At 40.3% G+C, this 27,976-nt stretch overlaps 1 protein-coding gene across 2 annotated transcripts in view; it reads right to left on the bottom strand.

Moving 5' to 3' along the window:
• Positions 1–1,462: 1,462 nt before the first annotated feature.
• Positions 1,463–27,976, bottom strand: part of cspg4 (chondroitin sulfate proteoglycan 4) — a 75,217-nt gene continuing 48,703 nt past the window's right edge. For both annotated transcript variants that reach the window (XM_039615821.1, XM_039615822.1), the window contains exons 4-11: positions 27,350–27,538; positions 26,899–27,174; positions 20,206–20,382; positions 11,550–11,748; positions 10,932–11,063; positions 9,356–9,516; positions 6,746–6,923; positions 1,463–5,747 (exon numbers count right to left, since the gene is read on the bottom strand). In XM_039615821.1, the coding sequence (XP_039471755.1) occupies positions 3,922–5,747; positions 6,746–6,923; positions 9,356–9,516; positions 10,932–11,063; positions 11,550–11,748; positions 20,206–20,382; positions 26,899–27,174; positions 27,350–27,538 (3,138 nt within the window). In that variant the 3' untranslated portion in view covers positions 1,463–3,921. The remainder of the gene's footprint in view (positions 5,748–6,745; positions 6,924–9,355; positions 9,517–10,931; positions 11,064–11,549; positions 11,749–20,205; positions 20,383–26,898; positions 27,175–27,349; positions 27,539–27,976) is intronic.

Below are 27,976 nucleotides of genomic sequence, written 5' to 3'. Positions count from 1 at the left end.
GAATGGTAACGCCTTCCTCCCTCCTTCATGTGTTTTCATTCTTGTTGGACTTTTGGGAGGGAGGAGGAGCCAGCTTGTTCCAAACCAAGCACCAACCACTTTCTTCAACCTGGCCAAGACCTAAAAAAAAGGAGTCCTGCTTTAAGAAACGTCTTTAGGTTAAGATAAAGATTGTGAAGCAGGAAGAGAGGATCCCGTGGTTACAGAGAAACAGCCTCTGCTGAGATACAATCAGATCTGTGGGTGGTGTCCACTTAGCATCAGGAGAAGGAAATGATTTCTCCCACAAAGAGGGTTTGCATGTTTGGCAGCAGTACTGAGATCTACAACACCGCAACCTTTTTGGTGCCAGAACTAAAATTCCTTCTCCAACAAGTTTGTTATCAACACTACAGGGCAGCACATCAGGGTGTTAACCTGAAAAACTCTCAAACTTATTCATGCTTTGCTTAATTCCCCCCCCAAACTGGGGGTTTCAGTTTGAACTTAGGGTTTGGCTCGACACACAAACCGATCCAGATTCCTTTTCATCATTTCATTTTCAGTTTCTTCCAGTTTGTTTTCTAAACTGCTTTCAGTTTTGGGGAAGTTCTTTAGCAGTCCTCATTTTTTTCTGTATTCTTTTAAAAAATACATTTATCTTGCAAGAGCGCACGACCTGTCATGCGCGGCGCTCCTCTGAGTTATGACCTAAGCACACACGTGGAGGAACAGCTGTGCCAGGTAGCTTATGAAACCTGCGTGACGAGGGCTCGAATCCGAGCTGCAGCGGACCAATGAGAAGCCGGGAGAAGACAGTAGAGCACACGAAATGTAAGGAGCTCGGAGAAAGCATGAAGGCAAAGGCCATTCACTGGAAAGAGTGACGGATGGAGACAGAGTGAGCTTTTAAATGTGAGCTCACAAATTCAAGAACGCTTCAGCCCTCCACACTGGCCACCTGCACCCTAACGCCGCCTGGTGGCCAAAAAAGGAAACATTTCAATTCAATTTTATGTATATGGGCCAAATCACAACAACATAAAAGGCATCAGTCAAGGAATTTCTCCCTGGGGTAATCTCGTTAAAAATCAAGTCTCAATGTAGAAATCACTTTGTTTATGCCTGTAAATATCAAAACAGGCACAAGAGCAGCAACGCAGGATTATTTGATTTCACATTTTTAACTGGCAAACTACTTAGTGGGAAAGTGCAGACTTCCTCTATTCCAGCATCCAGCAGAGTCTGGTTGGCCAAAATGAAATTTAAACGGCTCACTTCAGAAATGCAGAAACATCTGTCATAAACATTTATGTTTATAGTCTTGCTTTATGGTTCAGCTTAGAGCCCAGTGATCAAGAGTGTAATTAACATTAACTTAATATTAAAGTTAACTAAATATTAACTAAAGCATGTAAGAAGTGGGGTTACTGGTAACTGTAGTTTGGCAGTTCTAAAAGTCAGACAGAATAATGAACACAGGTTTTTTTGCGCAAACATTTTATTTCCATTAGTACTGAGAACAAAGTCCGAGACATACTGAGGCTTTAAAGTACATTTCTACTGTTCCAGAAACAAGTTTTCTCCTAATAGCGCTATTTATTTTCGTGAAGGCACCTGCAGTTTACAGATAAGTTTCATCTCTGACAAAATACACATAGCCTGAATATGAATTGATGCGTGGGGAATGACAGAAATAATAAATAATGAATGAGGAGAGGAGGTGGTGATGAAACCTGCAGTAAGCAGGAAACAGAGAAGTGAGGGGCACCTGCACAAACACACACACACGCACGCACACACACACGCACACGCCATATCTATATCATTTCAGTCTAGCTGAATGCAGTTACATGTACATACAGAATACCTTATGATGCAAAACATGATATACACTCTCCCCTTGCCACTTTATTGGTTATATCTGTGAAATCTATCCATCCCATTGCAACAGCTGTGCCTATTTTTTTCAGTGTTTTTTGACCTCAAAGTATTTTGAAAGCATGGGACGTACATCACCCCAAAGTATGTGTGTGTGAGCTTTGTAAAAGTGTAAAAGAATCAAAGGCTGAAGTCTTTTACTGGACTGGAATAAATCTCGCAGTGTAAATAAAGTGGTTCACGGGTTTAGATTTCAAAATGTTAATTGGGCCCAAAACCGTACTCTAAATCACAATATTTACACATAAAATAGGAAAAGATGCTGCAGGAGGGAAACTAACTTTTCATTTACTCAGTACGCTACAAAAATAGAAGATCAATAGAAGAAGAATACTCCACTGTATATTCAGTATATGACTAGAAAAACAAAGCTGTCATTGGTACACAGCATGAGGAAAAATGTACAGCAAATAATCAAACAGTTTTAAGAAAATAAGTTGTTTAAGTCTTTTTTTTTTCTCCTTTTTTAGTGGAAAATTTTTATCCAGTATTTTTTATTAGGCACTTTCACTTCCCCTTGCTGTGCTTCATTTAACTTAAAAAATATAAGCGTCACAGCTCAGAGTGAGAAAAAATGCACATTAAAAAGAAGTTTCCAATTTACAGTAGCACTCCTCTTAGTTTTAGCATATATATATATATTTATAGATAAAGGTTGAAAATAACTTCTTAACACACGACCTTCTACATATTCCGCTTACATATGGAACGCTTAAAAGCAAAACTAGCTTCCAAAGACCTCCTGTCAGTTACCTCTTTAATCAACATAACCTAACAAGTGGATCGTTATATTTATTATTCACATCCCAGTACAGTACCAATTATTATTATCATCAATATTTTATTCGTTTCCTAATTGCAAACCCAGGAACTGGAAACATCTCATTCTGAGATGACCTCACCCGCGCCTGTCGGCCAGTGCGGATGTCTTAAAGTCCAGCATCACTGAAATAACGTCCTGCCTGCGGTCTACAGACTGTGTAGTGTGTATTTATGCGGTCAGTGCTGTGCCAGTCCAGTAAATATTTACAAGTACTTTGGAAGCATTTAGAAACAATAACATATGGCAGATGATGGCGTGACTCAGAGCTAAATCCAGTTAATTTTGCGCACGCTGTCACAACAAGGGTTTGATTATAAACGCCTTTTAAATAAGCGTCTTTTCTCTGTAAAATTAAAGTCAAATCAAATCACGATGAGATTAAAGTTCTGCATTTTAGGGAAACACGTGTATTCAGTCACTTAGGTGGAAAGCTTGGTACAGCTTTTTTATTTGTGTATTCAGTACAGCAAGTAGACCATTAGCTTAGCTTTGCTTAGCATAAAGACTAAAAATGAGATGAAACTCGAGACTTTAGCTTTAGTTCATGCTTTGATCGTTGACATGCGATGTAGCGAAACGGTATCAGTCTTCTTATCTGTCTTTTTCAGTAAGCAAGTGAATGAAGGCATATTGGCCTTTAAACTAGATTTAGCCCTGAGACGCAAAGACCTTTAAACAATTAAAACAAAGAGGCAGTTTTCCATCTTCTTGAAAATATTAGATTTCATTTCATATTCATCACCTAACATGTTTAGCTTTCCTGAACCAAGAAAAGAAATCTGACCAAATCCGGGACTTGAAAATTTCTAACCGCTCACTGAATAATGTCAGCTTACGATAAATATGGAATACACAGACAGAGCACAACCTAAATACTTCTTTGCAAACATTCGGCATGTTTATGTCTTAACGTGCGATCTGTGACAAAGAGGAATGATAAAACTAAAATAAATAGACATGGCCTGAGCCTCTGTAGATATGAAACTGCCTCTTTCTTTGCCAATAAGTATTCAGTGTTTCATTGCCTGAGAATCTGTCCAGAGTTATGCTGAGTTGAGTAAAGGGCTTAAACAAAATTAGCCTCGTATAAACTGCTGTGGAAAGAGGTCTTTTAATACTGAGAGGAATGATTTGAGGAGACTTCCCAACACTCCCTCTGTGTCCGATCTCAGAGTGTTTCAGACCCAGTACTGGTTCTTTTTCAAGGCCGGGTTTGTTGTCCGACAGTGCTGCAACAGCTCAGGGTCTGCGTCTTTGGAGTCCATCTTGGACATTGGGATGTTATTGGCTGGGTCAGTTTTGCGAAAGGTCTCTGTGGTGGCCACCTCGCCGTTTTTGGGCTTGGACGCTGCCGTCTGGACATTGTGCTTGCCCGTCTTGTTTTTGCGAATCAGATAGTAGGCCAAGACAGCCGCCAGTAGCAAGAGAATGAGGATTACCATGATAGGGATGATAATAGGCCAGATGTTACTGCGCTTGGCAGCTTGTGGTCTTCCATATGAACCAGACCCAGAAGCTGTAGTGGCATCTCCGTGGGGCCAGAGAGGGCTAACTGGAGTGACTTGAGGGAACCCAGGAAGATGATCAACGTCTTTGGAGGGAATCCTCAACAGAGTGACAGGGTAAATTCCAGAGGCATTGTAGGGACCGGTTTGGAAGGAAAGCACACATTCTGCAGGAGGGACCCCGTGAGCTTTGAGCAGGAAGCGAGCCTCATCCTGAGTGGCACCACTGTGTGATCCAGAAGAGCCATTTAAGACTTCCATAGCTACACGACCCTCATCCAGGTCCTTTTGGCTGAACGACCTCACTGAGTCACCTGCGTTTGGGCCTCCAGACTTTACAAACCGAGCACCTTTTGGTTGCTGGATGACAGTGAACGTTGGGGTAACTTTGGTCTTGTTGGCGAGGGGAGTTGCATCTAGAAGCTTTTTATCCAGTTGGACAAGCGCACCCTGGGGTAAGAGAGGATCCCGAGCAATGTTGGCCAGAGGCTGCACAGTGATGTTGAGGACAGAGGAAATGTTAGCAGCCCGGCTGCGGGCTGTAAATGAAACACTGTCTCGGGGCGAAGTGGACTTGACAAAGCGGACACTGACTCGGCCTTCTTTAATCAGTTTCTGGGTAAAAGCAGATGTAGGCTGCCGGTCTACCATGACAGCGGCGTACTTGGGAGCACTTGTGATTTTATAAAGGATGTCCTCCTCAATAGGGCCACCAGTGCTGACCTTCAACATCTCTTCGGTCACTAGGGTCTCATCGTTGCCCTGCTTCACCTTGATCTCAGGGGCTATGTCAAGAAGCAGGGTGTGGGCCAGTACGACAATGTGTAGCATGTATGCTTCGGTTTGGTGTTCTCCATCTGATACTACGAATTCCATGACGCTATCGACAAGACTGTTGTCACTGTAGAAGCCCACCTCTCCACGATTGACCATCTCTTGTGTGAATTCAGAGATTGCCTCCATTGTGCCTGAGTCAACTAGTCGACCATTGCTAGGTGCTTTGGTCACCTTGAAGTGCACCTCATCTGGAGGACTGTCTTCATCATGAGTGTTAAGTTGTCTCTGGGTCAAGAGGGTCATGGAGCCTTGAAGAACCTCAAAGAGTGTTTCTGTAGTGACTAGTTCAGGGGGGTCAGAGCCCCTCCGTTTGATTGAGATGTTAAAGACCTCCTCCAGGACCACAGACTCAGCAGGTGAGGCCAAACCACGGCCCTCAGACTTAAGACGGGCTCTGAAAGCAAAGCTGTCAGACGAGTCCGCCGAATCATCATGGACATACTCCACCTTTCCTTGAATGACATCTTCTTGCATGAAGGACGGGGTATTACGGGGCAGGTCCTGACCATCCAGCATGATACGACCACGACCGGGGAAACGCTTAATTTCAAAAATGACATCCACCTCGCCTCGGTTTTCTTCCGGTAGGCTAGCCAGAAGGTTGGAGGCATCAAGAATTGAATCATCGATGGTTTTTCTGTGGCCCTGCACAATATCCAGACCTAAGCAGACGAAACACACACGAAGAGAAATGTTAAATTTAATCCAGTTGTTTTTTCCCCCAAAGATACCTACTATTTATTTTTGTCTGTCTCCTGTTGATATTTAATTATGCAGGAGATTGAATCTGGAGTACATTTGGAGAGACAGATGGAGCAGGGGGCTTGTTGTTTTGGCAGCAACAGAAGTAGGGCTGACAGGTCCCTTTGTGACTTCAGACTCTTAACAGTAAATTACTGTAAAGAATAAGGAAGAGAATCTAAAATGAAGAACAAGCTGCAACTCACCAGCACATTCACCAGAAATAGATATTTTTGCTTCCATACTCAGTAACAAATGCATGGTTGCTGGGTGAGTTGGAGTATTTTTCCAAAATGTCTGAGCACAGTTTTGATTTGAATTTTTTAACCAAAAACAAAACAACATACCGTAGAAATAGCATCTCTTTTTTTTAAATATATCACTAAACATTTATATGTAAAGTGTGAGAATGACAAGTTGCATTCAGATCATCACTGATCCACATTATCTGAATCTTTGTGCTCTCACTAAAGACATCAGCAATTACAGCACTGCACTGTATTCACCAACATATTCATTGACTCTTACAGCACTTTGCAAAATGCCACCTCCAGGATACAATAAAAAAGACAAAAACTATTTTAAAGTGCTGCAGGAATGCTCTGCACTCAAACACACAAAGTAGCCCTTTTTACTTTTACAGCATACATCAATGTGTGGTGAGGATAAACTCGGCTAACTAACAGAAAAATACTTGAAATGTCTGTTTGAATAATGACTTCAGCTGGAGTCTTCTAATGGTGCTTCACAGACACAGACTCTCATCTCTGCTTCCTAACATCTGTGCACATGTATTTATAATATGTATGCGTTTGGTAAGTACCAGAGTGATCATTTAGGCAGGCTCTCATTTATCAGAGTGGCCTGTAAAAAAACATGCAATTTACTTAATTGAAATGTTCCTCATTTCATCATTTACCTTTGTTCCTCCACAGCTGTGAGGAGATGTTGCTGTGAGCAGCATAATAAGACACGGTTATGGGCAGGATGAGATGGACGTCTGATGCTGACCGGGACGACAGCTCGATGGAGTCCTTCACTGCCCAGAATGGTTCCTCGGGTAGCTGGTGCTCATAGTAGACCATTCCTGACTCCAGCTGTGCGTCAGAGGAAGCGAAAACAGAAGGTGGTAAGTTGTTTTAAATAACATAAAATAAAAAAATCATTTCTTAATTTGGTGATCACTTCAAAGCAAGTTTTATTTTAGCAGATATTTTATTTATTTATTTCATTCCAATTAACTTTTGTAGAATCTGACAGAAATATCGAGGATTCATTATCTGATGCGTGGCTCACTGCAGTCAGTCACTTGTTTGCTTGACTAACTTTATAGGCAAAGACTGGTGTTTTAGCTCAGTAAGATATTTTTATTTGGAGCAGTGGTTTGGCTCAGCTCAGCTGGATTGCCTGAAGTCACTGTTGCCTCTTCTCTCTCACACACACAAACACAGAAAGGCGCACATATGAATTTCTGCATGCAGGAAAAAAGCAAACACACGCTGCCGAATAACTCAAATCATCAAACGCTTTCGGCTTGACGACGTGTTAGATTTTCTGTCACAGTCCAAAAGGAGCAGTTTTCGGGGAAAGAATTTGTTCTCATGCTCGTCCAAGCACGGTCAGATGTCAAGAATGGAAATGAACAGATAGTCTTGATCCGACTGCTGCCAACACAGCTGCACGTGTGGCGCTGCTAAACTATCGACGCTGTGTGCCTCATAATCCTAAACCAAAGCCATTAAAAGCTAAAACTAGCATCAGTAAGGTTTCAATATTCCTTATTTTTTTTGTAATCTGAATATTTGGTTATATAATAATAATAAAGCTAGACAAATAAACATATACATGGTTATGGAACAGGGGAGCTCTTTGGAATCAAGAACCCCACCCTGATGAAGGGTGTTGCCAAAGCAAATTGGTTTTAGCCACAAAAAGCCAAAGAGATTTTATTAAACTCAGAAATCCTTACTTTCTGCCCTTTCCATCTCTGCCCATTGCATGTGCACTTAACAGTCATAAAGGTGCAGGCAGAGCAAAGCTGCACACACCCACTCTTCAAACAATATTACAAGGATTAAAAGGATATCAAAGAAACACAAAAACTCCTAATACCAGTGAGACATCACTAGCAATGATGCCCCCTGGTGGGAAAGAAATGCTCATGCTTCATATGTTGTCAGTTTGAAAGAAAAATACACTCAAATTCAACAAACTGCAGTTACAGACATGAACATGAAACAAACAAAAGAGGGAGTTTAGACAGCATCAGACAGTAAAGCACATCATTCATGACTTTCATGACTCATTCAAGTTCTGAATATACAGTTATTGCTATCATCATAAATATGCTTCCTATTGAAGTAGTAGATTACAATTAATTTTACAAAAAATACATATACATTTACAAATCATTCCCTATCTGGATCTGTGAAGACGCTGATAGGGAACGTAGGATGAGAGAAAGGAATGTGGATTGCAAAGTTATCTTCATATTCATTCATAAATATCTAAAAAGAGCATTATTAAATGCTACGTCCAGTTGAACAGAATCAACTTTTTGGAAGAGCGTTATTAAATTCTCCCCAAAACAGTCCAAATAAACCTTTGGAGATAAGGTTAGATTGGGAATCCCGAGGTGCAGAGGAGGGAGAGTAGATTTACTAGACAAAAGATGTTGAACAGACAGGAGGAAAAGAAGGACACCATTCATGGATGGAGCGAAGGAGGACAGAGGGCTGGTGTGGCAGAAGAGGTGTTCTCAAATCTTGTTTGAACATTTGCTAAAACTGGACAGCATTGTTGCTTGGTTAACAGCAACCACACCACTAATTTGCTCCTTGGAGCCAAAGTACAAACTGAAACGTTTAGTGCCAGTAATCAGAGGGCTGTACAAGAGGCTGGTTTTCAGAAAACAAAAACAACACCAAAAAATCAGCACTATTGATTGTGTGAGGACATTTGCTACAGCAAGAAGACATTTTCTATCATGTCAAAAAAGGTATGGCCGTATGCAGAGGAAATAAAACTGTACATAAAACAGCACAAGTTGATCCTGTGCTGCCAGCTTGTGCTGATAGGATTAGCTGTCTTACACGCATGGAAGCAATTTTATGTCTTATATCTCCCATGTGCGCTTGATGGTCTGTGCAACAGATGAGTGACGTGCCTTTTACAGCTGTCACTTCTTAGACACACGGACCTGCTATTAATAGTGACGTTAAATCTCAAAGTAAAGAGGATTTACTCTGGAAAAAAGAACAAAAATACATATTTTCACTGAACCCCGAAACCCTAAAAGTAATTATAAAAGGAGCTAACATTAAAGGATCTTTTCCTGCAATTTTCTAACGTACATTTTTGTTTCAATTTCATGTCATGGTTTATTGTGTCGATCTATATACCATCTCCCTGCTAACATAAAATCATTTACAACTTCTGATGAAGAGAAAAGAAAACTTGTTAAATGTCTCCTAAAGGAAACATATGCCAGAAATCCATATTTCGCAGCTCCCGCAGAAAAAGCAATCACCTGTGATAGTGAGAATTGACTAATTTCCTCGTACTGGTTCCTGTCATTGGCCAGGATGAGTCTTCCCAAACGAGGCGGGCGGATAAGTGAGTAGCTTATCTCATTTCCATCCCCACTAGTTACAGCCCCCAGATTGGCGCTTGTGATGGGCTGCCTTGTTCCTGTGAGAAGACAAACACACACACATAGACAGGCGGTCCTCTGATGAGTGCTGATGACTCTGCTGAATGTGGCCTCTTGGCAGTCTAGTTTAGCTTGTAAAATTAAAGCCTCAAACTTTAGAGGTTACTTTAACTCACGCGTAGGGCAGATAAGCTTCCTGATGCGGAGACCATGAAATGTGTCAGATGGAGCCACGTTTTAAATACATTATCATCATGTTTCATCTGCTCACAAGCACAAATAAATAATAATAATGTATACTTTATTGATCCCCTTGGGGAAATTCCTCTCTGCATTTAACCCATTCACTCTGTAAAGCAGTGGGCAGCAGTGTGTAGGGACAGCACCTTGCTCAGGGGTACCTCAGGGTAGCCGTTCAATGGATTTGAACCCCCGACCTTCCGATCATGGGGCCACCACCCTACCTACTGAGCTATCCCTGCCCAATAAAGGCGAAAGGTGCTACATTTCTGGATTTGAATGTTCACAAATCGTCATGACTACTCCTGTAGCCTCTCTGCTCTGTGTATGTGTGCAGCTCAGTCTGTTGTTGGTTAAAAACAGACCTTATAGAAGGGGTGTCAAACATGAGGCCCGGGGGCCAGAATCGGCTCGGCAAAGACTCCAATAAGGCCCACTGGACGAATGTGGAAAATGTGAAAGAGGGCATACATTTAACTGTATTTTCAGATGTTTTAGAGCCAAGCGATTCATACTACACTAAAGTAATTAAGTAACAAAAAAAACAATGCCATGACAGAAATGTTCCTGTTTTTTCAGTCTGCTATTGAACAATCGACAACTTTATTTCTTACGATTTGAGCACAAATAGTCGACTACAGCAGCATTTCTTTGTCATGTATAAAAACTGTAAACTGTATTGTTGAAACTGCAGTGTCTCACGGATTAAATGCACTGATGAACTTCTTTATACTGACAGAAAGGGCTGTTTCACTGGCTTGATCCACTTAAGATCAATCATATGTGGCCCATGATGTAAAATGAATTTAACACAGACAGGGAGGCAAAGGAAATAGAGATAGCATGGACCCAGCAAGCTGTTATTGGCTGAGGGATACACACCCACCCACACACTTCCTAAAGACTGTAAGCCCAGAAGCATCCCAAACAGCAAAATATGAAAAAAGTAAGAAAGGTCAGGTAGATTACACCTCCACGCTTTCAAAGTTCATAATTGACACCTAAAATTTTTTTTTTTAAAAACAAGTTGTTTTCTAGGAACATCCTGCACACACTTTTATTCTGTGTGTTATAAGCCTGACTAACAACCAGTTCTTAAAATAAATGTTATCGTCGTAATAACTATACTCTGTGCGTGACTGCGCATTCATCATCATGGTTATCTTTCTATCACTGTCATCTTCAGAAGGGTTTTTTTTTTTTGGCATCTTACCTGGAAATACCATGAGGTTCGCCTGTGTTACCATGGTGATGGTGCGTGGCCTGGCTGTGACGACAAATTTGTAGAGAGGAGACGTGTGCTCGCCGTCTGTCACTGTGAAACTGAAGCTGCCAGAATCCTCACCTGGAGCAGAACAGATTGCACAGTTTTAACGGGTCACTTGTTAAGTTCGAGCTTTGATTTTGCTTTTGTTTGTTTGTTCCCCTTTTTTGTCTCTCTGAAACTTTATTGTCTTTACACTTGAAAAGGCGAGACATGTTTAAAGCTTGCACCTTTATTGCCTTGTTAGAACGTAAAAAACCACCACGTATTTGTCACAATAAGGTACAAATAAATATTACATGTACTACTTATTTAATTATTTTTTTTTACAACCTAGCCACAGTATATCTCTAGGGTTTAATTGGCCTATTGATCAATACCAGTGACATTCTGATTACATTACAAGTTTATTGAGATTTCTGCTTGGAGAAACATAAAGACCTGTGTTTAAGCTCGTCGTGTTAGCAACACTCTGAGGTAGACGCAGATAAAGGTCACAGCGTAATCAGCGTGTCAGCGGAGGTACAGCGTGATCGAGCACTTAACCTCTAATTCTAATGATCTCACCCTTGTGGACGAAGACGACCTCGCCTTTGTTTACGTGAGCCTGCGTAAAATTTAGGATCTCATCATCAGGCGCCTCTTTCAGTGCAACCCTCCCATTGATCGGCATTTCAACGTTGTAAACCAGTTCCTCTGCGGGAGTGTCAGCGTCCTCAGTGCTCAGCATGCTGGAGGTGATATCAGCTTCCTCACCGGCAAAAACCTGTGAAATACCAAAGACAACAGGAGAGAGAAACACAGTTAAAGACACTTTAGGGGTCGGGGAAAAAAATCAATACAGTATCATGATATTTTGTGCTGCATTTTATTTAATATATGGAAATACATACATAAATAACAAATAACAATTTGTTAGAGAGATAGATCGATAGATCGATAGATAGATAGATAGATAGATAGATCGATCGATCGATGGTAAGTACAAAAAGAAAACCCAGCCTATCCGTGAAACAAAAAGCAGCCAGCTCCAAAGTAAGAATTTAAAAGGTTAATTATTTCTCCATGGCAGTCTACACACGCCTGTTATCAGAAGATGGAACACAGCAGTGCAGACTGAATGACTCTCCCTAGGTGGAGGGCCCTTAATGGACTTCTAATGGTCGGATGGCTGAAAAGAGCATTAATTGAAAGAAATGGGCCAGATCTCTAGAAAGACATTCTTAAATAGCTGGAATCAGTTGGGAGAGTGTGCTTAGGGTGCCTTGCAGTGAGAAGTACATATCGATCTACAAAGCCATTCACCCTTCAATACCACACTCCCTCTTTTTACAGACCCGGGATAAAGACCAGAAAGCCTCTGGGCAGAGGAAAAGAGGACACTTCGGTGGTAGATGTTAATGTGGTAAGTGTCAGTCACTGGGAGACAGAAAGCGACAGATCCTAACAAAGCACAGGCTCAGTGACCAGAAACTGGTAATCGAACTGGGGAGGACACAATTGTTGCCCTCTGAGGACAAAACAGAACATGTGATCACTGTTTAATACATGAGGTCAAACCGGATATGCATTTCCTCCTAAAATGAAAATCATTCAGTAAAGCAAGGATCACTTACTTTAACTGATTCAATTCTGTAAATGCAAATTTCAGTGAGCTAAACAGCGTCTCCTAATAAAAAAAAATTATCCATAGTAGAAGGAGACTGAGCACATCTGGCTGGACCTGGTTTTTCAAACCTGTCTGTCAGTGTCACATAAAGTCTTGGTTTGAATTTCTGGGTGGGAGATTAAGACACATTGACAAGAACACAGCCAAAGCCTGGAAAGTGTTTTGGTAAAAAAAAAAATAAAAAAAAAATAAAAAAATAAGACAAACTATCTGCATAGGATTCTTTTCTAATGAGCCAAAAGGAGAAAAAAAAAAGAAATAGTTGCACAGCTTCTGTGACTGATTTCTCTGGACAGATTAATGGTGGCTGTTTATCAGAAACCCTGTTGCTAATGGACGATGTCTAAAGAGAAAACTGATGCCGCTCTTTCTGCTATTATCACAGCCACGGTACTAAAATCTTTTAGTGTCTACACTGCTTTTACATCTTCTGTTTTTCACGAGGATTCAAAAACACACCACCAAATATTGTAAGTAAGGCATGGCACACAAACAGTTTCAGGTCTTAAAGTGGGATTCAGTTTGACTCTAATAGCAGCTGAAACACTTACATTAATAGTTAAGTTTATGCTGTAGGTAATTCACACATTTAAAACCAATACTGCTTTACGGTAGGAAACACTCTTAATGAAATATAAAGGATTATTTGCAACAAGACGAAGTGCCTGTGAGAGTGTAACTGGGTGCAGCGGTGCTTTTAGCTGAATGCTAACGCCGCTATGCTAGCATGCTCAGACTGAATGTGGCAGACTACAGATGTTTAGCATGTCTTCTGGTATAATGCTTACTGGGTTTGGTCCCAGAGTTTATGTGTTTCTCAATGGAGGGTTCTTTATGGGCTCATTTTAGTTTGGGTAACTGTTTGGATTTGATTTGTTACAGTGTTTGAAAATGTTGATTCCTTGTTTGATTTAACATACTAATAGTGAGCTGGATTACTATGAATACTCCTGAGTTTTGATTTATGTCTTTACTTCCTCTATATGATTTTTGTAAATAGTTTCTATTTTATTATGTTTTGGGTCATGATTTTATTGTTGTTCTAACATGATGAGTTTTATTTGTACTGTTCAGGTTGGTGTCTCGGTTTCAAAGAGTTACTGACACATGTTTAATATTTATTTGCTGTCCAGGTGGGGCTTGGTCTTTTGGCTTCAGGAAAGCTATATGCTAACAATGCTATACAGCTGTATTTAAAACTAGGTTCTTTACTGACGTTGTTTGTACTGACAACATGTAGGCCTATGGGGAATAATATATAGGGATTCTTTTACTATGACTTTGTTACATACATTACAGTTAGAGATGGCACGATACCACTTTTTTATGTCCGATACCGATACCGATATCATAAATTTGGATATCTGCCGATACCGATATGAATCCGATATAGTGTGTTTTTTAATCAATAAAACTGTTTTTTTAATATCTTGCTGCATTTTGTATAAGTTCATACTCAAGTTTAAATAAACAACAACACTAAAGCTATTCTGTTATACCTGTATGTAAAAAATACACTGCACCCAAAATATTTCATAGTTCAGCAACACTGATCAATCTAATAAACTTAAACCTACTCCATCCTCCCTATTCTGGTATTTTAAAGAGTACTTAGCAGAAATATTAAGCAACCTAACTAATAGGGTTGCAAACTCCCAGCAAAAAAAAATAGGGAACCACCCCCCACCCTCCACGTCATGATGCTTAATCGATGTAATCAACTTTAATTTGATGCAGGGTGAAAAAAAATGCACAGAAATAAATTATTTTTCAAGAATAATTAAATAGATTCAACATCTTTCTTCAACAGAATTGCAGACTGCACAGATGGTACCTTCCCAAAGGAAAAAGTACTATAGCTTACTAGGGTATATTAGACTTAACAGTTACTATATACAGTAATGGACTTCTATACATTTTACATCAGATTAAAACTTTGGGTGTAAGATTCAGATAATTATTTATTAAAAGCTAGACATTTTAAATGAGAATAAGAAAGAAAAGTATGTCTTTGTGCCCCCTTTTCCCTGTTAATGCCCTATCGGCCCCCCTGGCTAAACTTTGCTAGATCCGCCCCTGCACAGTTACCAGCAGTCAGCTACGTAGAAAAGGATCCTGGTGTAGAAAGTAATATTAAATAAATTCTAACAACAGCTCATCAAGGTTAAAGGTGCTGCTGTTGTTCCGCCGCTGGTTTCCTCTTTCTGGTGCAAAGTGGGCCAAAAACAAAGAAGAGAGACGGACTCGCGACAGAAAAGCCGATCAGCTGATCGTTAAGCAGTTTCACGATTGAAGTAGCAGCAGGAAGGTGAGGGAGAGAGAGAGAGAGAGGCAGTCACTCCATATATCGGTTGTTAAGCTTAACATGGGAATGCTTTACAAACATTCAGAGATGAACTTACACACTTGCTTTACTTCTCTCTGGGATAACTTCCTCGGAGATGAAATGCTGGTTTGGTAGGGAGGCTACAAATACACACAGCCGCTCTATCACGTGAGCACACTGCTCCGACGTGCTACGGTTATGAGCCGAGTTACTCCGTGTCGCAAGTTTTGTGAGGTGTTTTTTTTTATATTTAATGTATCGGATTACATTTTTAATTTCTCACCGATATCCGATCCAGTAATTTACGTCAGTATCGGACCGATACCGATACGTAATATCGGATCGGTCCATCTCTAATTACAGTAACAGGTTATGACCATTTAAATACATAACAATTTCAGTACCCGTACAATATTCCAAAAACAAAACAAAATTAACTTTTTTCACTTAATATATGTTACAAAACATTCAAATTAATTCTTCTAAATAAAGAAATGAATTCCGCACGTGTACTATATAATTATGTCAAGTATACAGGTCTCGTCTCTTTATTTAATATATGTATTTTGGTAACTTCCTGTTTTTATTTTGAAAGTTTTTTTTTAATCATGATCTGGGTTAGTTTTGCTTCCTTTCCTCCCATTTGCTGGACTTTACATTAAAGGCTTCTGTTACTGATGTCATGCTAGCTCATGTGTTCACTGGACAAATTAAAATAATATGACTGTCAATAGAATTTAAGCAATCACAGGCAGAAAATCATCTTTAGTACGACGTATACAAAATAATCTGCCAATCAAATCTATTTTTCTCCATATTCTCCAGAAATGTGGCGCTGCTGCAAATATCAGGGAATAGATGTTGAGGGAAAACCTTAAGACTCATCAAGCAATCAGCATCCCTGGGGCCGCATTGTCTTCCATTTCCCTATTATATACGCTTTCAAAGAAAGTTTAATCTTCAGTTCTGAAGCTTTTGTCTTTTTAAGTGCTTTATGTCACTTCTGGTTTTTCACATACCTCCAGAGTTCTGCAATATAACAAATGTTTTATGAAGTCTATAATTTAGTTGCCTTCCAGTCCACTGCTTATAACATCCCACTCAATTTGACACTCCATCAAAGCCCTTTCAAAGCCCAGACTGCATCAACAGTTCAAAGCTGTGATCCATCATTATACACTTACTGCTTTTTCTGTTGCTAGATTTTGTCTTTGTTGCTCTCAAACGATAACGCTTAAAAAATGGTGATGAGTGCAAAGATAAGTAGGCTTTGAGTCAAAGATAAATCAAGAGTCCCATTCATAACAAAAGCCCTATATCTATATGTCTAATCTCAGTGTCGAGCGGCAGAAAAGACCAATATTTGTCCCTCGCATAATATAAAACGCATTTACAATATGGAGAAGTCTATTAACAAGGGAGACATAAGCAAGAAATACAAGAAGACTTAATTTAACACTATTAGACTTATGTTTGCAACAGATAAAAAGGAAATAAGACTGGGGTCATTTCATGTGAAAGTTACCCATGTGTTGCGTATTTCTGAGCTGAAACATGTGCGTGTACAGTCAAACAGAATTAACACCGACAGGTTCATCTGTAGTTCACAACAAGTTTCGACACCTCGGTTAAAGAGAACCCAAATTTATTTGAATGGTAAATGTTTTTGAAAGTCTAAGTTATACATAGTTATAGCTTCAAAGGCATCTATATGAGCATGTCTACTCCTTGGAGAGCAGAGTTGGTTGTTTTGAAGCAAATATGTGGCAAAATTTGGAATAATGCCACAACTGTCAGCTTGGAGGGGAGAGAGGCCTACTTCATGAATTTCATGAATTTTGAGCCAAAAAAATCTACTAAACATGTATCTCACACTGTGGCATCACTGGCACTGCTGGCTGAAGTCCCTGCAGAGACTGAGATTGTGACTGGACCTGGTGATTTTTTTTGGTCTAGAGGTTCTGGACTAAGAGAGAAAAAGGAGGGACAATAAGCTTACATGTGTCCAGTTCCTTGATGAGCAAAAACATGTGTCGCTAGGTAGAACTGACAGCTCTATCACATCAGCCTACAACAACAAACAGGAAAGCGTTTTATCCTCGCTGTTGCAGAAACCTGCAGAGATCTTGTGATACGGGGCTTTAGAGGAGCTCGTTCTCCTTGGGGCAGTTTTCTTCTCGCGGCCTGCAAAAAGCACAGTCTGATAGTTTGTCCGGGGGCACACCGATGGTGGGGGAGTGCAGACTAACCCAAACGTTCCCAGCCAAATCTGGACTCTGTCAGACAGGTTTGCAAGTGGATTGCCTTAAGGCAGAACACCCACTTTTCCTCTTTGCACCATGGATGAGACAGCTGCTCAGTGCATGCCCACCCCTCTATTTTAGCCCTATTCTCGCAGAAGCCTTCGGTGTACAGTATGCAGACATGACTCAGCTGAAAATAGCACCACCCACCTGGACAATTTCTCAGCTTTAAGCAGCACTTCTGCAGACAAATTTGGTGTCCCATCGTTCAAGCTGAGGGGACAAGCTACTGGCAATTATCTGTGGGAATAATCATGTTAATGCTGAAAACTGTTTGCTCGACAGCAGCCTACCACATCCTCAAGAAAAGCTCTCAAGTCATCTAAAGCCCAGGATTTATTCACCTTTACAAAGAGATTGCTGTTAAATGCCAGCTCTTATAGGAGCTAGGTTTAACTAAGGTTTTACAAAGGCTGACATGAGAAGCTTTCCTGTTGGTCTCCAGTAGGATTTAGTACACAAACAGTTTTTTCCCTGTTTCCCATTCAAATGTTTTCTTGTGTTTTCCAAGATCCATCAAATGCTAATTAAATGCTGAAATGTGTACTGTACCTTTTTCACAAAAAGGTATATGTTTGCTAATGGCAAACAGAATTTATACTGTTAGAAGGCTGAAGTTGAGCGATGCTATTACAGAGCAATTCCCGGTCCTTTACACTAGATGGCCACATTAGCCCATTCTCAACCACAGCCAATCTAGGGCAGGTAATCTGAAAATGGTCTCGCAAACTGATAGTTTATATAACAATCAATGCATTTAGCACCTAGGAGGACGGGCCGCAAATTCAATCTGATTGGAGATAATGGCTGGCATTTCATTTTGAGGGAGTAATGAAGTAGCTGCCATAGGCAAATGACTTTGTTTGCCAGTGACTCAACATCATCCTCTAAACGTCTGAGATTCTGAGGGGCGCCAGATGTTTGCAGCTGCATCCAAAACTGCCTAGGCATCATGTTTAAGTACAAGACCACCAATGTGTTCGTAATTCTATACTGGGGAGCGGGAGCTAAAGTTGAGAGTGAGAATAATGCTATTTCATTTCGATTTCTCCTCCCCTCGTCCAGCCCATTCCTCTCAGAGATACAGGTTAACTACATGCCCTCGCTCCTACTTTGTGTTGTAATGAGAGATTAAACAAAACTACTTAGCGAGGGTAATGAGGCTATCACTCAAAGTCAAAGTAATCTTGTAAAATGTGAGAGATGCAAAAGCGAAATAGATAGGCAGGTAGAGTGAGGCGCTTCTGCACAGAAACACAGCAAAGTCAGGCGGAAGCAGACGAAGACAGACAGGGTTTAAATTCTAATCAAGACCAGCTGTATCCTGCAACACCGGGCCAAATGTGATCAGACTGAGCAGAACCCGATCACGGTCGTGTTAGTCATCATGTCTACAGAGGTCACTACACACACACACACACACTTCCTGCTCTAAATCAATCCAAGTGCCACTGGGCCAGCCCCTTGCTCTGTGCGGGTTAGACATCCACATATTATTATGTTACATTCTGCAGCCGCAGCAGAGGAGTCGCAGGGATTGGATGCTGCCCTCACTCTGCCAGAAAGCCGCGGTCTCATCGACCATCTTGGTTTTCCAAAAATACGGGTTGCCAGGGAGACGAGGAGCCACAGGCAGAGCGGGGAGGGCTGAATGACACAGTTGGTTTCCAGTTCTGTGAGCTGATTACTGTCGACTTTTTCCGACTGCGTGACTACTCCTGCTGTAGAATCTACGTTATTCACCCCCCTAAACTTTTCTTTCATGACTGACGTAAATCAGTTTAAAAGCTTGCCACAAACTCATTATAAGCCTACAGCAGAGTCATTCAAATTCCCTGCTAGATATACACCTTTTTTGTTACAACATAAAGTTCTAAGAATTCAGTGCGGAGGTGTTTCGTTCTTTGACAGTCTGCCACTACCAACTTATGAAACATTATCCAAATCGCCGGGGAGAAGCAAATATGCACGTCCATCAAACTTCTGTGTCGTTATGCTGTAATTTCACTTGGAACCCAAGCACAACTTACCCCTCAGAAAAGTGACAGTGCAGGATCAAAATGGAAAATGTAGACACATATTCAAAAATGTATACCTGAAATTCTGCCTGACGCTTTATAGTGGGCACGCAGTGGTGAATCACTGCCCTTCTATTGTAACGTGACTTTGCACGATTTACATTCTGAATTTTCACTTTATTAAAAAAGCAAATACTCTTAGGGAGACGGTGCATGTCTGAGGTCTGTATAGTTCAGACTCAATGTACGAATTCCATGCATTCATTTGCCTTACCGCGTGGAGAAAATTGTATATGCAGTTCATACAAGATTCATGATTTTGGACTGTTACTGCGGCTGAAACTATAGTGTATGGATGTGAGAACTGTCAGCAAAGCCTACAGATTTCATTCAGAGAAGATTAATCTATCAGCTTCTACAGATAGATAGATCTGTCTGTTATTTTGTTGGAAAATCAAACTAAATGAAGACTAAAGCACAAAGCACTATGGGGTAATTCTGCTAAATTGACCGCCTTTCAACACGCCAGAATCTCATCAACCGTTATAAAGCCATTAATCTGTCATTCTTTCATATTTGCGCGGCTTGAGCATCAGACCAGAGTTTGAAGCAGGTGGTAATGCCTGTAGCCTGTCAATCACGCATGCACGAGTCAAACTAGGTCTCTCTTCCTGCATACTGCAGCAGAGAGACCAAATATATACACTTTTATCAAACACTGCAATAAACATGTGCTTTTTTCTCTTTCACAGGGAATGAAAGCTGGTGGTCAGCTTGAATTGTCATCGGGTAAAATGTACAACACTTTATAAGCATAAAGGGGGTTTCAATATGTTAACTTTTCTGGCTTGATGAGCATGTGGGAGAATTGGTCATCTATCACACGTTCATAAGAGCAAAGTATTACCTCTGTTCCGGTGTTGCGTGTCAGTTTCGGGGGCTCATCGTTGACAGGTATGACAGTAACCCAGATGGTGAGAGGGAGGCTCCTGCGGCCAATTTCATAAGCAGAGACCGAGAGTGTAAAATTGTCCTCGGTGCTCTCTGTGCTGTCGTGCATGTAGTAGACATTTCCATGTCTCATCTGCAAGAGACCAAAAGGATGCCAGTTGTCATTCAGATCTCATCATGAATCATACCTGAGTGGCAGAACACATAATAAAAGGTTAGATGAACTTAAAAGGTGGGATTAGATTTTACAGTGTGACTGTGTCTCTTAACATGTGTACACAGTGGAAACCAGGGAGCTGTAACTTCTCTATAAACCTGGATAAATCTTTTAGGAGGAACTCAAGATCATGACCTGCACACAGCATTATTCAAAAGTCTTGAGCCATTCCTCAAAGTGATCTTGAACAATAGTTTTCTCAAGGTCTTACAAAAGACCTTAGCTACTGGCTCCAAACTTTGAACCAAAAATGTATCACTCCATAAAATCTATTGCCACTCATTGTCAGACCAGTACTTATAGCTGTGCATTGTCAGAGGAATGCTTTTTTTCTTTTGTTTGAACACCGATCATTTAATTATAACAATATGTAACTAACTCAAGGTGACAGGTCAACATATGACAGACAACAAAGAACCATTCTTAAGGAAGAGACACAGAGAAAAGGACGAGGATTGCAAAATTAGGCAAGTACTGGACTAGAAATCAATGGCAACAGATTTGATGGAGTGATGAATCCAAATTTTTGGCTCAAATTGTTGTTATTGCTACAGCTATTTGTAAAGCATGGTGGAGGCTCTGTCATGGTTTGGCATTACAGCCAGTGGTGTTAAGGATCTTGTCAAAATTGATGGAATTATGAACACAGAAAAGTACTGCTGATCACATTTTAATCCACCATGCAATACAGCAGTGGTTCTCAAACTTTTCACAGTGAGTACCACCTCATAAAGTATATGGCTCTTAAAGTACCACCCTTATAACTGACATTAAAGTACAGTGGTTAATGCCTATTTAACACCATGTACAGTTTACACAAGACAATTTTATTTCTTATATGAATGTTATTTATTTTAACTGTCATAAACAGGATGTGACAAGTGATAATAATAACAACCGTACTGCATTAAAACGTTCACAGCAGGTGGGATATCTGGTCTTTAAGTGATGACTATGAACCCTGCTTCCGGGTCCAAACTACTCTGAGTTTATTAAGGCTGTCGTGTTTTTAACATGTTTTAATGTTTTGTTGTTCTATTTAATCTGAACAAGCCCCTAAAAAAGTCAGTGATCACTGTCAGCCTCTCTCACGTTTAAAGCTCAGTTTTTAAAACCTTACGATGTAACTACAGCCCAGCCCATGCAGCAGTATATGAATGACTAACCTCGTATTGTGGATGGATTATCTCAGTTGTTCTCCTGACTGAAGTTTGGTCTGTTTACAGCATCCTGCCATGCAATTGCATTTGTCCCTAACCATCGGGAACCCTCACGTTAACTTTTATCAAATGGAAAAAAGTTAGCTTTCATCCTCCAGCTTCAATGTATTTGCATTATGCTAACCATAGCTGCGTAGTTAGCCACCATGCAGCACATCATTATACCAGCTAGCCCAAATTCAGTAACCCTACAAATGTCACTGCTGTTTTGTTTTCTGTCTTCATTTATGTCGGAAGTGATAGCAGAGCTATACGTTTTAATTTTTCTGAAATCCCTCAATCAGAACATGCTATATTATTTAATCTTAATTTTTTGGGGGGAGACTTCCTGCAAACCACTAGAGGGAGCCCACGTACCACCAGTGGTGCGCATACCACAGTTTGAGAATGACTGCATACAGAAAATGACAGAAAATGTCTGATTGGCAACAGCTTCATTCTTCATCATGACAGTGATCTCAAACACGCTGGCAATGCAACAAAAGCATACCTGGAGAGAAAAACAGCGGTGTGGGATCATCTTTTTCAGAGAACAAAATTCAGAAACATCCAAAGAAGAGCTTTGAATGTCCTTCAAGAAATCTGGAGAACTATTCCTGACGACTGGTTAAAGAAATGATAAGAAAGCTAGCTTGAGGGAGTTCAGACTGTGAATAAAGGTGGTCATATCAAATACTGACAGTGTTGGGGAGTAACGGAATACATGTACCGCCGTTACGTATTCAGAATACAAAATATGAGTAACTGTATTCCGTTACAGTTACCGTTTAAAAAGGTGGTATTCAGAATACAGTTACTTTGTTGAAATAAATGGAATACACGGCGGTACTTTCCTGTTTCATATTGTCGCGGTCAGGATTGTTTGGGTTTGTTTGACAGCTACATTCTGTTGTTCCAGGCGGCAGCGTTACGGTTGCCATGGTTACAGGGTGACGCGCTCTCTCTCTCTGCGTGTTTCCTGAGTGAGAGAGCGCTTTTTTGTTGTTGTTGTTGTGCTAAGCTAAAAGGCAGAATGCTACAGGCATAGCTCTAAAGCATGTAGCCTGATGGGCAGTGTAGTCCGTGCTGCAGCGAGAATGGACTGCCATACCCATTATGTGTCTCTGTGAGCGAGGGAGGGAGAGAAAGGAAAAGTCCGAGCTGTCACGGAGCAAAAACGGGAGCTGGAAGCATGTAAATATAATAATAACCACTGCAGCCAAGAAGAGTGCCTGCCGAGCCCATTTGTAAGTAAGCTATTAAGACTCAACTGTACACTGTGTTCGTGTTTTCCTCCGAAAAATAAGTTCCGTTGGAGCAGCCTTTCAACGCCTCTCTGTCTCCCGCAAGCAAAGTTGACCCAGACAACAAAGTAAAGCTAGTTTTCGGCTACCAGCCCGACAGGGAACCGGACGTGTTAGCCAGAGGTCCCTTTACTACGTTTTAGTACTACGTACCTTCAGTAACAGTAATAAATCACAGCAATAGGACATTCATGTAGTTGTAAACAGCATGATAATATATTAAGTATTCCAAAGTATTCAGAATACGTTACTCTCATTGAGTAACGTAACGGAATACGTTACAGAATACATTTTAGGGCATGTATTCAGTATTCTGTAGTGGAATACATTTTAAAAGTAACCTTCCCAACACTGAATACTGACTTTCAAGCTTACTGAAAACATTGTTTTACCATTTGTGTTTGCACATTTCAAAAGAATCGCTGCAGCTATTTTCCATTTTTGTAGAAAAATAAAATGAGGGTCGGTTCAAGACTTTTGCACAAGGCTGTAGTTTGAAACGTGGATGGATTCAAAGTGTTCGTCACGTATGGAGCACAATATGCTTATTCTTCACAGCAAGTGAGACAGTAAAACTACTGCCACAATACTGTATTATTACAGTCAAGTGTAACGAAATCAAGGCACTGATAAGGGTAGTCCACCAAATTGAGCTTGGAACAACTTGAAACTGCACTTTGTTACAATGCTCTTTGTAACTTTTAAAAGCAGTCTACAAATAGGCTCTTTTGCTTTCTTGTCTGGAGCTACTGTAGATGAGAAGATAAATACTACTCTCTGGTCTGGGTCATAAATCAATTGGTTAAATATGCCAAATTTGCCAGGAGACAGTTTCCCCAGCTCAGCATAAAGATCGGTCTTTTGCATTGATTAAATAAACAACTTACCGTATGTAAGCAGGCAGTAGAGTTGCTGGTAAGTGGAGTTTTTGATAGACTTTTTCTTTTGGATAGCTATTCCTTTTTTTTAAAATGTGAAGCCAGACCCAGTGTCTTCTAGATGTAACCCAATATTCATTGGACACGTCTTAGCAAAGAAAGTGTTTCAAAGTATAGTTTCAAACATTTTCTTTAAAAGGATTATAGTTTAAAAGGATGAGAAGAATATATTGTTTATAGCACACACTGTATTATTTATGTTTTTCTCCAACCAGATAATATGATACCAGTTCTCAAAGTTGAGAAAAAGCTATAATCAGGCCTAAATGTCTGTCTGATAGCAGCTCAGGAGCAAGTGAGATGACACCTTGAGAGAAACCAGATGCAGAAAGGAGTCAGTCGTCCATTGTTAAGGGAAGTACACAGAAAACAGCGGCTGTGGCTGGGCCGAACAAAGAGCTTTCCCTTTCTGCGTTCTTGTTTAAAATCTTTGCCGTCTGGCTCAAATAATTTAACTTAAACATCCGTTTTCGCTGATACTTTTTGACACATTTACAGATTCAGAACACTCCTCCGCAAAGAGAACAATTAGATCTTTGTCTAGACAAAAGCCAGAAAGCCACAGAGATGAAGGGACCTGCTTCAGAGAGCAGCAATTGGCGAATGGATTCCATATGACTGGCATCCTTTTGGAATAACAACCCTCATCATCATTACTGATCAGGGAAAGTTGGAGAGAAAATCAGCCTGCTTGCTGGAACAATAAACAGTTGCTGGTAATTGGACACTTGGCCAACTCAGTAAGGCTGATGTGTATGGTTGTGTTTATTACTAGCTGCAGACTTTATGTTAGTCTAATTTTAGACCGATGAAAAGTCTCTTGGTCTGGTTGGCTATTGAGCTATGGAGTATAAACTGCAAAGGCATGCTCTTTGTGTTCAAAAAACATGCACTGTGTGAAAATATAAAGAAGACAATGCAGACTTTAATAGGTTACTGCAGACCTAATGGAGACCTGATGGAAAGCTGAAACTGATTAAAACAAAGACATATTGGAACAAAGTGTTTCATGTTACTGGATGTTCATATGACAGATTCTGTGCTTGTGTCCCATCTGGACCACATGGCACATAAAGTTAATTGAAATTATTGTGGCAGGCATTCACTTGAATCTGTATGAGTCACAATTTTTTCTCATAGTAGACTCCTCTGTGTTACCGTAGGCTTACATAACCTCAGTGCCCAAACTGATGTCTTCATTGCAGCACTACTACTAATAAGTCCAGTGTGCATTCCCAAGTGACATCTGGGGACTTTCCTACTTGAGCTTCAAATAATATTGAACTTAGCAGAAAAAAACACAGCTTTCCCATGTGGCACCTTCTGGATGGGAAAAATTGAGCCAATGCACAAAGTCCCCATAAGAATGCAGTTTGTCTAATGGCCACTTGAGGCTGGCTCCAAAAGCTAGACAGTCCTCGTTGACTCTAAATTTCCTAATTTATGGTGGAATATTTAAAGCGTAGTACAAAAGCAGATTTGGTCATTAGTGTGTGATAAAAGCACGCCTGCTTAGAGTGAGAGGTGACTGTTGCTGCAAGCTGTCTACTGAGCATCACCTCGTCTAATTCAGGTCGTTCAGCTGGACTTCTTGACTTTATGTTTTAGAGTATTTTACAATTATCTAACGAATAACATGACCTGCTTTGTGGTTAATTGCGCTAACAGATGGCCGGAGAAAGCAGCACTAGCTTTTTTCCCCTCTAAGCTGTTTTAATTTATTATTTTATTTATATATTACAATATTTATATATATTTAAAATATTTATTTTATATTTATTTTTATAATAATTGCGGCTTGACTCACAAAATATTCAAAATTAGGCTTGAACCTGAATTCTTATTTGGGATAACTAACTGGACTGGATTCTCTGAGTATAACATTTGAAGAAAAATTAAAAGAAAAAGTACAAATATGTCAAAAAAAGTCTCAAGATTTTTTTTCCCCAGCGTTCATTGCAGTAGACTCATTGGAGCTGCACATTAGACTCTTAAAGACACAACATGAGTGAGTCTAGTAAAGTGTGGGAGAGCTTGTGTGCACTCACATATTATTATAGGAATTCAGCAAGCCAGTTTATTCTGGCTGCAGGCGCTCCAAAGGCATCGTCAGTTTTTCCACAATGCTTCAGCAAAGTAGAGCAGAGCAGTGGGTTAGATGTAGGAGCTATAAGATATATGTCTAACTAGCTCCACTCAACTATGCGGTCCATTCAGAATGCATGAGGTTTTTCCACCGGTAACTACTCATGCATTTTTCATATTTTCCTAAAGCTGGGGTGTCTGAACCACATGGAGTGAGACGAGCTAGCTGTGCTGCAGAAGCTCCCAGATTTTCTCTCCTCTCTCCATCTGGTGTAGCTACACAAATCCAAACAGCACCGAGTAGTAGCTGAGAAAAGTTCCAAAGTGACGCATTGTTGTGGTAATCCTCTTGAACAACTGCCCTTTCCTACTAGTGTGAGAAAGATGTTACACTGCCCATTGATGGCTTCTTTTTTTTTTCTTGTGAGAATATTTTTGGACTCAGTGTGACAAAAATATATGAATCTTTGTCCAAATGAAATTCAGGTTCCTTGTATGGACACAAGACACAAAGAAATCTGTTTAATCCTTACAATGTTTTACTGAAAATCAAATGTTTTGGGCCACTTGGCAACACATGTGTTGCACATAAGCTAACCATTTGGTGCAAGCAGCCATTTGGTAAATAAAAAGTTTGCACTGCTTCTTCCTGCCAATTTGCAGGGCAACAACAAATGTCAGATTTTTAATAGAACTTCAAAACCCACTTTCTGAGTAGCTACAATAATGATTCTTCTTCCTCCACGTGCTCGTTCCTCATGATGCTGGCAGGTTAGACATTTCTGGCAGGTAGTCACAGTTAATGGAAGTGTATCATTGGTGTACGCATGTACTGGAAATAACGAACGTCAAAAATGACATGCATAGAGCAGAAGAGCTCATTAAATATGTACTTTGTCTGCTTACCTCTTCTAATGAAAAGTAAGAAAGCTCCTCTTCACTCATGGAGCGGATATCCCCGTGTTGTGGTGGTTCATCCACGGAAATTTCAATGATTGATGAGTTGTAGAAGGGGTCCAAGATGTTAATAATGTCTGCATTAATTACTCTGCTGAGGCCCTCCTTCACAGTAAAGTTGAGGGCTTGGACAGGGATTATCCGGGGCACGATGTTCACAAACATGTGCAGGTCCTCCACTGTGTTAAAACCATTACTGACATCCAATGTGAAGACATCATGGCCCTGAAAGAGATAAATGTAGGAAATAATTTATTTATGTTCAGAGAAAAACCTTGTACCTCAAAGAAGCTGTGGTCACCTTTCGTTTAGTTTTAGTTTCATTGTGAATATTAAAGGGAACGGGATTAAGAAGAAGTAATTGACTAATTACAACTGAAAGGAAAAAACAAAGCAAAACCTGGGTGGGTGCAGACACGTAGAGAATGTGTCCTTCATCAATATCTTCCTGAGTGAAAGAGTGGATGTAGTCGAGGACAGGTGAGGCCTCAGCGTCTGGACTGGTTGTCAGCTTGACCACATGACCGTGCTGAGGCGGTTCTTTGATTGTGAAGATCATTTCACTGGGCAAAATGTCAGCTTGCTCCACCTAAGAAGCCAAAAGTATATCCTGTTAATTTAATATTCAAGATTTTTATGTATCCTAAGTGTCTGGTAGCTTGATAAAGATGCAGACTGTACATAGCGAGCATTTGAAGAACCCTGTACATTTGTAGCATTGCTGGAATAAGGAAAAATGTTTAAATCTTTTGCTGTTTCTAACTCTTTTGAAGTATGGTTTGAATATACTTTGTTTTTGGCAAAAATTAAAGAATATTGCACAACCTCAAGAGTTAGCAAAACCAACAAATTAGCTACTTGGCTACAATTCTGGAAAATATAGATTGGAAGTGGCAGCACTTAAAAACTGCAGCTAGATTTACTTGCGGTGTTGTTCCCCTGTTTGAACATCCACAATTGAGTACACAAATATAATTAAAGTTGTTCTTTTGTTGCATTAAAACAGTTTAGTTGTATTTTTAGTTCT

The sequence above is a fragment of the Oreochromis aureus genome, linkage group 7 (assembly GCF_013358895.1).
Source record: "Oreochromis aureus strain Israel breed Guangdong linkage group 7, ZZ_aureus, whole genome shotgun sequence".
Taxonomy (NCBI): Eukaryota; Metazoa; Chordata; class Actinopteri; order Cichliformes; family Cichlidae; genus Oreochromis; species Oreochromis aureus.
This window is presented reverse-complemented; position numbering and strand designations above follow the sequence as displayed.